At 34.8% G+C, this 14,093-nt stretch overlaps 1 protein-coding gene across 9 annotated transcripts in view; it reads left to right on the forward strand.

The window, feature by feature from the left end:
- LOC106465536 (NGFI-A-binding protein 1-like) overlaps window positions 1-14,093 on the forward strand; it is a 186,168-nt gene that overhangs the window by 45,707 nt on the left and 126,368 nt on the right. For 6 of the 9 annotated variants that reach the window (XM_022393444.1, XM_013925759.2, XM_022393445.1 and 3 more), the window contains one exon: window positions 8,885-8,938. The exons of the other annotated variants lie outside the window; for them this stretch is intronic. In XM_022393444.1, coding sequence (XP_022249152.1) covers window positions 8,885-8,938 — 54 coding nt within the window. The remainder of the gene's footprint in view (window positions 1-8,884; window positions 8,939-14,093) is intronic. 9 annotated transcript variants of the gene reach the window in all.

Below are 14,093 nucleotides of genomic sequence, written 5' to 3' on the forward strand. Positions count from 1 at the left end.
GCTAAATTAGGGACGGCTAGCGCAGATAGCCCTCGTGTAGCTTTGCGCGAAATTCAAAAACAAACAAACAAACTACCCTCTGGTGGTGGTTAGTGTCCCTTTAGTAATGATCCCGCACAGCCAGATAACTGAAGTACTCAGTTACGGTTATCAAACTTAGTATACTACACAATACCAACAAAGGTCAACAAATCTTACTCATATTTTTGGACATTACTCGAAACAGTAGCAGCAGGTTGCTAAATATTGCGTAGATGATGATTTTAAAATTCGGCATCACACAAAAGTTGAGGAAGTTGTTAGGCATATCATTTCAATTGTTTTTTTCTATAACCAATAGCAGACCATTTACCTCTAAAAATGCCATTAATTCTGTTTCTAGATTTTCAGACTAAGGTAATATTTTAAAAGTGAGTCACGTGTCGCAGTTATGTATACGAGTGTTTATTAAAATCACAATCAACTGCTATCACATAAATCCAATCTCCTGATGATCATTGACTGATCATAAGTTTTCACAGAATGAAAACTTATCCTATAACTTATCATGGGATTAACATGATAAAATGGCGATACAGATAAAAGGAGAAACCTTTACCATTTGAAAATACCATTTAGACTTGAGTTTAGAACAGGAAATCTGAAAGAAAATAATTTAATTCGCATATAACGAAAAAATAACAACGACTTTAAACGTGATGAAACCAAAATCAAACTGTTTAAAATAATGTAAAGAACAACTGCAATGTTTACTTCATGTCTTTAATTCTTTTACCTGTTTCTTGCTAAGCGTTATAAGGCTTCAGACTTACTGCTGAACCACTAGGAGCATCTTTATTTCTGGCTATTTTCTACGCATTATTTTTCAAAAATTATTAAACCTAAGTACGTGTTTAAGGTCATGGATAATTAACTAGTTTTTCTCAGGCATATGTGTATGGTTCCGTAATCTGAGGTTGATATGTTTGTCTTCTGTTTTTTCCAATAAGCAACAAGAATATTAGAGGAAATACAGACCGGTGTCTAAGTGTTAAGGAATCTAACAAACGTTTGTTCTCGGTGACATTCCTGTACAGTTTCCGAGTGACCTCACAACCCTAGCAAGAAAAATCACAGCCTAGAATTTAGAAAACTGGTGTTTTAAAATGTTTCTGTCCGAGATCTATCGATTTTATTTTGTTATTTTAGAAATTGTTAAAAAATTACCATTTCTGAAAATTTATTACAATGTTTTTTTTTTGTCATTTATTTTTAACCTCACTTACACTCTTCCAGAAGGGGCAATCATCAAGACATTAAACGTAATCTAATGTATTACCAGGTAGACTTTCTGATCAAATATAAAAAAAAAAAGTTATAAGTTAAATGCATGTCAGCAGTCAAAAAAGGATAAAAATGTAATTTAAAGTTAACCGAGGTTTAGCTGTTCTCAATCATAGTTGTATAAAGCATAAAAAGCGAAAACATAAACTGGAATTAATTATACACTCTGTGAAACAATTACAAGTAAACCTACTTCTTTTTTTTGCAACTGATGATATATTTCGAAGAAATGGCAACACTGATAACATGAATTGTTTACTTCGGACTCGACATATCAGTAAACGTATATATTTTTTTTGTAATCTGTTAAACTCAAAGCTACACAATGGGCTAACTATGCTCTCTGTCCACCACGAGTATCGAATCGAAATCCGATTTTTAGCATTATAAGCCTTTGGACTTCCGCTGACTTACTGTGGGCTTTTAATCTTGAGAATAAGCTATTTTTAGCCAATAATATTCCAGTATTTCTTGGTTTACGAAAATCCATCGAAACTTAATTCAGATACTAAGCGTACGATTATAGAATAAGCTATTTTTAGCCAATAATATTCCAGTATTTCTTGGTTTACGAAAATCCATCGAAACTTAATTCAGATACTAAGCGTACGATTATACGTGATTAATTTTATTCTTCTGTAATGTTACAACAAAATTTTAGCATTTTAAAAATTTAGTTTGATGGCAGACTTTAGGGTTAAAAGCAATTCCAAATATTGCTTATTTTAGTTTAAAAATTCAACAAAATATTCACTCTCTGAGCTGGATATAAATTCTATTTGTGAAAAGTTATGATTCTAGCCAAGTACAAAAAGCGTCACCAAATGTGAATTTAAATACGGTTTACCTTCCAATAGGGGCTTGGAATAGCCTGGTGATTAGGACACTCGAATCGCAACCTGCGGGTCCTAATCCCCATCACTGAACACGTTTGTCCTTTCAGCCGTGGGAGCGTTATAATGTGACGTTAATCCTACATTTCGTAGGTAAAAAAGTAGCCCAAGAGTTGGCGGTGAGTGGTGTTGTCTAGCTGCCTTCCCTCTAGTCTATCATTGGTAAATTAGGGACGGATGGTGCAGATAGCCCTCGAGTAGCTTTGCGCGAAATTCAAACCAAACCAAACCTTACCATAAGTTGTCATATGGTGGGCCCCGTCCCACCAAACATGCTCGCCCCTTTCAGCCTTGGGGGCGTTATAATGTGATGGTCAGTCCCATTATTAATTGGTAAAAAGAGTAGCCCAAGAGTTGGCGGTGGGTGGTGATGACTAGCTGCCTTCCCTCTAGTCTGTCACTACTAAATTAGGGACGGATGGTGCAGATAGCCCTCGTGTAGCTTTGAGCGAAATTCAAACCAAACCAAAACCATATACCGGGTAATAAACGAAATCCGCTTGTCGCGTCACCTGCTTTATTATTCTGCTCACAATCGTTATCTCTCTCTTTATACGAAAACATAATTCAAACTTAAGAATAAGACAGGATACGCGCACAATGATTATACAAAGCTTCAACAAGGTGTATCTTTGGTTAGGATACTTAAGTACCTTTGTTCTTTCTTAAATTTAACTTTAGTATAGGAGACATTTGTTTGAAGGTCTTTCCCTTAAGAATATTTGGTCAACATTTTTATCCTCGCCTAAACTGTGCTTTACATGACTCTTACTCTTTCTTCAGGTAAACAAGAGGTATCAGAAGTAATCTGCATGCATTTATATTGCCAAGTCCGTATACACATTACTTTAGATGTGTCCTACCGTTTCACAAACAGTAGACACCTTATTATGTTATGTGACGTGACGGGGTAAAAATACAAATTTTCTTTTCAATACGAGATCCACTGTCAGTGATTCACAATGCTGTCTAAACGCGTTTACTGCTTTGCGCTGTTCTGCACTAACACAAGTTCTTGGGATTGTGCTCTCTGTGCGAGTATGTGTGTTACACCATGCGTTTAGCCACTGGGCGGATTTTCGAGTTTAAACGCAATGCGTAGCGCATTTGCGAATATGTTTTAAGGTTAGTCGAAAAAGAGTTGACATGTAGTTCATGTTCAGCTTCTCTCATTTGAATTTAATTTGAGGAATCTTGTTCCAGAGAGGTATTTTCCTTTGTATTTTAACAAAATATGTAGAGAATTATTATTCGCCTTAAAAATGTCTTCCAAAGTTTACAAGCAGACCATTCATCTTTGCGTTCAAAGTTTTAATATCAAAGTTCGAAAACCTTTAAAACAGCAAACAAGCTTCAAATGTGTACTCCCAGGTATAAAATAAATAAATTAGTTTGCCAAGTATACAGTTCAAAACACACAATTTTTAGGAATTGTTGATCTGTGACACTCCATGGTAGTCAACACCTGAACTTTTTCACCACAGATATTTTGTTTACTTATAAATGTGTGTGTGTGTGTTTTCCTGTAGGAAAACCGCATTGTGCTATCTGCTGTGTCCACGAGGAGAATCGAACCCCGGATTTTAGTGTTGTAAATGCGAAGATATACCGTTGTACCACCGGGGGACAGGAAAGTAAGGATTGTGTGTGTGTGTGTTTTCCTGTAGGAAAACCGCATTGTGCTATCTGCTGTGTCCACGAGGAGAATCGAACCCCGGATTTTAGTGTTGTAAATGCGAAGATATACCGTTGTACCACCGGGGGACAAGAAAGTAAGGATTGTGTGTGTGTGTGTGTGTGTTTTCCTATAGGAAAACCGCATTGTGCTATTTGCTGTGTTCACGAGGAGAATCGAACCCCGGATTTTAGTGTTGTAAATGCGAAGATATACCGTTGTACCACCGGGGGACAGGAAAGTAAGGAAGATGAAAGTAAAACAGTCAGAATCCACTTTATACTGATAAACTAGCCTGAGTAATTAATGACGAAAAGTGTTTGCTGTGATATCAGTCACAACAGAACGCATATATTATTCACAGAGATTTGTAAACTTTTTTGTTAATATCTATCTTTTGCATGTAAAATTGTTTACACAAATGTGGTATTCGGAATTAAGTTATTAATATTAATTCACTTACTTCAATGATTTTGACATTATTTGAGAAAGCCGTCGAGAAAGTTGGATATTCATAATTCTTCAGACGACTCCGAAACTGTAAAAAAAAAGGGGGGTATGGGAGGGGGGGAGACTGGCTAGTCTAAATATGGCAGTTCCTAAAGGCTTTTTTGCTGTGCATAATTTCTAAGGCACGTGGTTTCGTATTTCGGGACATGGAGCAAGTAAGTTAGTTGTTTCCATGGTCGTTCGCATAATTATTATCAAGGCTCTACCCTTACATTACATGCAGCAAAGAGAAAAAAAAAATGTGTACACATATGTGCGTTTTTATACTGAACTAGGTGTACAAGAACTAGTAGCAGGACCATTGTTTACCGAGCTAAAGCGGTGCGGTATTGTTAACTTGGAGTTCGAACAGTTTTCTTAAAGTTTCAAATCACAGAGTAGTTGGATTAAAAAAAAAAAACAACACTAATCAGAGAGTTCAAAGGATTACGTTCTGTATATGTGACTTTTTGAGCATGTCGAGCTCTTGGATTGGTCAAATTGGGTTACTCGCTTGTGCGAGAAACAGTAACGGACTGCACTGATAAAGAGGAAGTTTTTTTCGTTTTTTTCGTATGGGAAGAAGTGGACCACACCGTACGAGCGTTCGTGTATTTTTAGCTATCGTTCTTGTCGATGGTATTATCAAAGGGTTAGAGACAAAGGGGCTCGTGAATCGTCAGAATATCAGGCGACTTATTCATACGTTTCAGTGCTAAACAATATGTTTGGTTAAAAGCGCCAAAAAATTTTCTAGAGAGCAGGGGGGTACAACGTTGTTTTAAAAGAATATTTGCGTATAGTAGTTTCTCTCAAAGAAATATCTCAGTTACTGTCAAAATTCTAGACATACAAACACACACGTACACTAGCTCGCATTTGTGACACTGACACGACATATTTTTTATCAGACAAATCCCTGCTGACGGAATGATCAATACTGAACAACAACAAGAAAATTCGTCGAGTGAGCAAAAGGAGAGGACGAGACCTTCGCTAGGAGTTTTATGTATTTTTTTAAGGCATAAAACGTCCACTTTCCCTGAAAGCAACATTCAAGAAGATTCGTCTCTCAACTTTAAAAAAAAGTACATTTATGGATTTTGCTATTGCTACGTATTTGCTAATTCTCTATAAAATTTTGTTGAGTATTCATGATTCTTTAATACAACGCTACAGTAAGAGATTTTTGTTTCATCATAAATCATAATACGTATTATATTACAAATCACACATACAAACAAAAAGGGGTTTCCTCTTATCATCATGTAGAGTATTCTTAGGTTTATGACATGATTTCACTATGGCTTGCATATATACATGAGTGTGTTTGAAGATCTTGAGTCGTTATTCAGTTTTTTAGGGGTGATCTAATAAGTTCATATATATAACTGTACATAAATAGTCAGTGATTCATATCTTAATAAGCATTCTTTCAAGAACAGTAAAATATGGAATATTGACGCGCACGTCATAATCCGATGATCCTTATTGAAAAAGCGATGTACCAACATAAAAAAACTGTGACGTATGTAGTTTTATGTGCAAATAAACAGAAGTACCTTTGTAGCTAGAACTCTTTTATATCAAGTTTGTACGTCTACTTATTCTTACCTATCCAAATCTAGTATTTATATTCGATACTCGGTCAGAAATTTATTTATTCATCAAGCCTTGTAAAACTGAAGTGTTTCAGTTACAACTTTCTCATGTTCATGACAGTGTACCCAATCGTTTTTTGTTTTGTGTTAATTATTCCTGCTTTTACTACCCTAAGTAATCAGTTTTTGCGACAGTATTTGAAACAATTCCATGTATTAAATTGCACAAAAGAGTAGCGTTTATTAAAAACCAGATTTAAAATACAGTGTAGGAGATAACAGGGTCACGTTGATCTGATGCGTAGAAGCTGGAACTTTGAAACTTGTACGCCCTCTAGTCAAGGACTAAATTTATATGGATTAAAATGTTGTGTTCTGCTATCAACACATTCTCACCATTTTTTTATTTTGCTTGTTTCGAACTATTCTGCATACCATTTTTTTTTCAAATACTTATTTCTGCCAACAACATATCTGATTACAAAATAAAAAAAAACACACAAAACAAATAAGGAAATTATATAATTTTGGGATCATTTCGTATGGGGTTATTTCAACTTGCTCTCGTTAAAAAACAGGAACACATAGACCAAGCCTGAAGAGTGAAGATTCAAGTATTTATTTCTAACACCAGGGTCAGGTGCGATTGCTGTGTTTATTTGTTTTAATTATGCACAAAGCTACACAAGGGCTATCTGTGCTCTGCCCACCACGGGTATCGAAACCCGGTTTCTAGCGTTGCAAGTCCGCAGACGTGCCGCTGTGCCACTGGGGGGGGGGCTCGGTTGTTGTGAGCTCTCATTAACTTCCGCATGTTTCTACCATGTGTTGGAACGCAACAGTAGACGACAGAGAACTACGCTGTTAAAATTGACCTTTGTTATACTTAAGTGAAACAGATCGAATTTTACCATTATCCAGTGCCATCTTTGTTATACGACCTATTCTATACTGAGCCCTCTCTATTTATAGCTTAAAATATATTTACACACGAATAACGCAATCGAACTAAACCATATAAAACTAAAACTTTTAAATATTATAATTTTGTTCATCTAAATGGATACTTACTTTTCATTCTGTATGTTGTTTTTAGTGCTAATGTTTCAAAGATGATCACAGGAATTAAACTTCTTTTTGTTAACCCTAGAACAATAGAAATCACGTTTATTTAATCTGTGTTACCTATTTAAACAGGCGTGTAATGCTTTACGTGATCAAGTATGAATTGTAATGTTGAGAAATGGTGTTATTTGCTTAGAACAAGATCATGCGTAGAAATTTGATTTTTAGCCGCGGCAAAGCGGCTCATAAAATGGTTCTGAGTTTTTTGTTGTTGTTTTTTTAGCCGCAGCATAGCGGCTCATAGAATCGCGTAGTTTTTTTTTTTAGCTCATAGCTCTATCTCTTGACCGATTTGAGACATAATTACAGCCGCGGCTATTGAGGATTCCCTTTGTGTTTCTTGTTATACCATAACCGTTAAGATCGATCCTTGTCAAATGCTTCGGCAGCATGCAGTAAAAAATAAAAAGGACAGACCAAGCACACTGTGATTTGTTGGTTGCGCCAAAAACTGGTTGGAAAAGATCACGGTAAATATATTTATTTTTATATAAACCCTTTAAGGTATAGCTTCGAACCCAATGAGAAATTAACTGGTTCGAATTGATCGGATAAACGCTTATTTTGTTTTATATCAAGTATCATAAATCTGTCATACAAGAGTTAATAGCGGTTAGCACGTTAATGTATAAAAATACGTCTTATACATAAAACAAACAAAGCGTTGTTGGAACTAAGACAATTTTCCCTTATATCTCTCCCCCCCCCCCTGGTAACTCAGCGGTAAGTCTGTGGACTTATAGCGCTAACAATAGCGGCTCGATACCCGCGGTATGGAGGACATAGATAGCCTGTTATGTATCTTTATGCTTAACTATAAATAAACAAACCCAAACTATCTCTACTGCTAAATCACTTAAACTTATGTAAAACCAGAACATTCCGAAAAGAGGCTCCAGTTACGTTTTAATTTACTCGTTTTTTTTGCAAAAATTCACATATTTTGTTTATATACTAGTTTGTTTAGTATTGACCTAACTCTTTGACTTAAAAAGCAACCAATCCACACGCTTTTTTGTTATCTTGGATAGTTGCGTAATAGACTGCAGCACTAGTGACATCCAGCGTATGAAGACGATACTTCTCCTCCATTAAATTTTCTCTCTATAAGTGTTTATAAATGCTACAGAGTATGAAATGGATTTCTGATAGAGAAGAAACCCTTATTTTTCGAAACAACAACAACAACAAAAAACACCTTATACTTGTTTTCATCTGACAAATGTAATAGTAAACTGAAAAAAATAGTGTCTAAGTTGAATGTTTTTTTTATATTGATTTATCTGTATGACTTGAGAAAATAAGTACACTGTACTTAATGATTGAATATATATATCTGTGTATTAACCTGAAAATGGAGCTCTGGTGGTTGAAATAGGCATGACAGTATCCTAAGTGTAACATGCATTTTGTGTTTTGTTGTTGTTGAGGCACAGTAAGTTCACATTTAATTTGAGATTTAGCTTCTTCACTAAAGGAACTATAAGAAAGTAGTATTTAACTAGAGTTGTTTACGTTCTGGTACAGACGTCATTAAAACCCGCATTTTGTATAATCCATAAACAGTGGTCATCAGGTAGTTGTAGTATTATGGCAGTCTCAAGCATATGTATCCATATATATATATATATATATATAATATCATTGTCAGAATTTATGTTTCAGTTTCATATTTTAACGAGACGTTGAAATATTCTATAAACTAACACTTAATGTCATGAGAGGGCCACGTTCCCGCCGTTAACTGGCTGACTCAATAGGTACTTTGTTTTACTCAGGTTATGGCGGGAGGATGTACGGAGAACATCACAGCGCCCCCTGCCGACAACCAGGTATGTGATAACGCAGTTCTTTAGGGGGGATATTTAATTTATACTGTTTGTTTTTATAATCTGAGTGCAAGTTTTGCTACTCATGTTTCAAATATAATTTTCACACATACAGCTTAGTTTCACTTACGTATAGTTTAAATTATATGTATATCTATTTGTTTTATCGCGTTAACCGCTCTATTTGTTCGAGGCATTCACTCGATCTGGGATTTTATCTAAATACATGTACCTTGTTTGTACTTTAAGCGTGTAATACTTTGTTTTTTGTTCAGGTAGGAATATTCTTACCATATATATATATCAACTATAATTTCAATGCCCTACTTAAATTTTGTTCTATAGAATATTATAAATCTCTTTGACGAGAGTAATTAGTCAAGTTACGACATATATAACAGACCGTACGCATGTTAAAAATAAAATGTCGAAAACTTTGTGCTACATAACACACACACGTGTATGTAATATAAATATATATATATATATGGTAAATGTTTCAATACATCTTACTGATAGTAAAAGGTAATTACTGGCTTGATATTCACACTTAATTAAGATGTTGATAGTTCAGAACTTCAAAAATAACAGTTTTTTTTAGATACAATTATATGTTAGCTTGAATTGTAACGGACAGAGAACGTTTAACGCGCAGTCACTCACTAACAAAAAAAAAGGCACTTTTCAAGCATTGCTAGGCAAGACGTTTGTTTTAGGTGGGAGGTGTTGAATAATCAGGCGTGTCTTTTCATAGTTGTGGACATTTTGTTATGACTGAGAAGGGCACTTTTTGGGGCATAAGTGCAAAAAGACAAGGAACAAACTGCGATCCAAAAGTTGGGGCACAGCAGTAAAATGACAGTTCAATAAATTAATACATTCCAATAATTAAATGAGAGGAAAACAAACACGATAAACAAAACAACCAGCATGTCAAGCACACGTCTAGAGTAGCCTGGCGCTGTTTTCGCAAATGGCGGGAACCATGGTAACAAAAGCACAATTGCGTTTGCCAGACATCACCAAGGCAACATAGAACTGTAAAAATAAAATGCTTCTCAAAGAAACATAGGTGTCATAAATTTCAGGTTGCAAAGAAACATAGGTGTCATAAGTTTCAGGTTGCACTGATGTACCATAAAGGTAGTTAACGTTACTGATGTCACCATTAAGGTACACGTGTAAATTAATTGTAGAATAAGGTCACACAATTACTCACTTTTCGCGAGATTTTATCGACACAGTAATTTTTTGAGGGACGCTCCTGAAGTCACGTGCTAAAAAACTGGAATTAGTACATAGGCTGTTTTTCACAAGATTATTACTGCGCCAGCTCATATAGAAATGCTAGCAGGGACCGCATCACAACAGTATCGTGTCTTCATAAACGTGAAATTCAGTTTTGTACTATTTATTGTATTCTACAACAAACGCTCAGAGTTTTGTAATAAAATGTAATACTAGATAACCTAAGCATTAGATTGGCCGGCACATGCGATTGTGCACAACAAATTTGATACCATAATAACTGTGTACTACACCCAGGACAAAATAACTAATACTCACTAAAAGAATATACCAACTATGACAGTCTCACTTTTAACGCAGAAAACCAATGCTGGCAGCATGAAGCCTAATGGGTGAAGCCAAAGTGCGAACGAATAAAAATTATATGCGTTGACGTAAGCATGGGGGGGGGGGGTCAAAATATTTTGACGAGCATCGCTATAGTCACCTCCATGGAACATTTATGCATAAGTTTAGCTTAAGCTGAATCCATGCACTAATGACATATAACAAGAAACAGAAGTAGTAAGAATATATGTACGTCATTAATTGGAATTTAATATATTAAGCCTAATCAGTTTGTTTCCGTCTACATAAATAAATGAGAAAGAGTATATCGTGTATAATGAAAAATAGCAGCTTTCCGAAAATTGTGCAATGATTATTATCCCTAAAAAATGTTTTCCAGTCTCTGCTACCATTTTGTAAGTTTTCTACAGCTTATTGTAGTATAGAAACAGACGATCTGTACTTAGTACGGCTTCACTGTACTGCTGCACCATACACACAGAACGTATAATTAATTATTCTAGGCTTCTGAAAATGTCTTAGACAGTGGAAGCTACAACGTTCACCCATTTATTTTTCAGCTTTCATAAATCAATGTCTAGCGTGATTTGTCGCGAATTTTTGAGTGTGCTCAGTTTCGTATATTTTTATTACAATCAATAATCAAGATTGAAAAAGAAATCGATCATGACATATTTTCTTGGTTCATTCGAAAATAGGTTTAGCTTCATTTGTTACGAGAAAATTATTGATTTATTTCTTCAAAAAGTGAATTTCATTTTTTTTTTTTAATACAAACAATTGGTTAAGAGAAACGTGTATTTCACGTGTAACGAGAATCGTTCGCTGGGTAATACGACATTTGCTAATGAAGACATTTAGTTTGTTTCTTTCGACCAAAAAAAAAAAAGGTTTCGGTTTTGTTTATTCACCGAAGGGAATAACTGTCTGTATGTGAATTACTTAATGTTTTTCGTTTAAGATGATGCCTAGTTTTAATATTCAAAGAAGGGTATTATTTTGTTTATTCTTAAGGTGGTCTAATTTATCCTTATTGCTTAAAGTGCTTGGGTTCGTTCATTTGTTCTTTCAAGAGTTTATTTTAAATGGTTCATGTAGAGGTTTCAGTTTCATTTGTTCAAAGAGAGGATTAGGTTGAGATTGATTGAACGAAAACATTAATTGTTTGATTAGAGACCAATTTTTCCATTATTTGAAGAAAGAGCTGGTATTATTATTATTTTCACCGTTGTTTGCCTAACAACTGGCCTGGATTTTGTTTATTATTAGAAATACTTTGGTTTCTTCACGTTGAGATTATTCTTACTGCATCAGATGACTATTGAGGAAATATATATATATTCTCAATCAAAACTACCTAATGCAATTTGCTCAAATGAAACATTAACTTGCTTTTCACCCCTTCTTGTTTCTAATCTCCATTGCTTTTCATAATGGATAACTGTGTAACTGGTGTATGGTTTCGTTTTCATTTACGTTGTTTTAAAAGAGTTTCATTAGGATGCGTGTGATAAGATTCTTCTGCGTGTTTTGTTGTTGTTTTCGTGACTTAATGGGGGAACTAAAGCCCTGTCGAAGATGTTATTTAACAGCTGCCAACTTTTTCATCCAATCTTCTGCCATTTTAATATCATCTGGTGGTGAATTAAAAATCACTTATGAAATCGCACTTGTAACGATCCAATCTTTCACCTAGAAATACGTCACTGCAGGAAAACGCTAAAAGTACGATAGAACTAAACAGGATGAATTTCATCACTAATGAAATAAAACAATTTCAGTAAATTGTAAATATTCGTAATTGGTACTCAAGGCTGTGTGTGTGTGTGTATGTGTATGTGTATGTTCGCTCATAACTGGCGAACCAATAGACCGATTGTCACCAATCATGCGTTAGGAGCCCTCGGGGAGTCGCGTAAGGGTCTACATTAGAATCTGATCCCCAGTATGTCACCACAGGGGCCTCTATATCCTTATCGTGGGTTGAACCGGTACGTCAGCTAATAACGATATAAATGTTTAGGGCTACAGGTACTTAAAACTACGAACACTAAAATGATAAGTTTCACAATATATATATATATTTTTAAACCAGTAGCTTCACGCAGTATGCTTCTTTCTAACGAAACGGTTACTTCTGAACTATTTGAACTACTAAGGTGAAACTCCCATAAAACGATGCACGCTCCAATATATTCTAACAGTTTACCTTTATAATTTGTGTTTTTTTAATAATAAACTATCCAATCTACTTCTAAAAATATTGTTGTTTACCTTTTAACACCAAACTACACAATGAGCTATCTGTGTTCTGTTCACCGCTGGGAATCGAACCTCAAATTTTAACGTTGTAAATCTGGAAACTTACTGTAAACCCCCCACCCCGGGGACAATCTCTAAAATAGAACGTTCCAATATACTTCTAAAAATGTTCTTTTGGACTTTTAACGCAAAGCAACACGATGGTCTAAATGCACGCTTGTCCACCACAGAGAATCGAACTCTGGATTTTAACGTTGTAAGTCCTGAAACTTACTGCTGATCCATCGGATGAGAACTTCTAAAATAGAAATAAACAATGCATTTTCCAAAACTCTTAAAAAGAAACAGTATACAAAATATAACTATGAAATGCTATTTCCTGGCAATTCGCGCTATGGCTTTCGTTTATGTAGTGTTATATTAAGCATTAGAAAACACCTCATGAACGTGTCATAAACAATCTTCAGATTTAATTATTTCACAGGTAAATGTTTTATGTTTTTACTGTGTTTAAAATATTCTGTTTATTTGTTTCGTTTTTTGTTTAAGCGCAAAGTTACATATCAAATTTAGCTCATTGTTTTCCCCTTAATACATTTAACATTGTTCGATTATTAATGGTCAATTAAGTATTATTTTATATCTTCATAAACACCGGTTTTTGGTTTTACCGTGAGAAACTTGATGCTACTGAGTGAACACTGTGTTTAATTGTCCCAGATAGGAATAGACTCTGACGTTATATAGTTGGGGTAGTTATATAACAGTTTGTCGTCGTAGTTTTGGTTTTCGGAATGTTGTAATTTTCTCTCAACTTCAGTTTGTTTCTTGTGGAAACTTTGGTATTCTTTGTTTTTTTTTTTTTTTTGCCTCCGCTGTGGTTGTAATGATCACGTGCTTCATTACCAGTATTTTTTATCTTTGCAGTTTCATCTTCTTAAAAATGATAATATTACCCGCCCTCCCCCCGGTGGGTCAGCGGTAAGTTTACGTACGTACAGTGCTATAATTCGGGGTTCGATTCTCCATGGTGGACATAAAGCAAGTAACCCATTACATAGCTTTGCGCCAAGAAAATACAGCAAAGTACTGATATTACATTTAAGATGAACTGTTCATAAAAAATACAACAAAATACTGATATTACATTTAAGATGAACTGTTCATAAAAATACAACAAAATACTGATATTACATTTAAGATGAACTGTTCAATAAAAATACAACAAAGTACTGATATTACATTTAAGATGAACTGTTCATAAAAAATACAACAAAGTACTGATACTACATTTTAAGAT

Source organism: Limulus polyphemus, unplaced genomic scaffold, assembly GCF_000517525.1.
Source record: "Limulus polyphemus unplaced genomic scaffold, Limulus_polyphemus-2.1.2 Scaffold1974, whole genome shotgun sequence".
NCBI classification, from domain to species: Eukaryota; Metazoa; Arthropoda; class Merostomata; order Xiphosura; family Limulidae; genus Limulus; species Limulus polyphemus.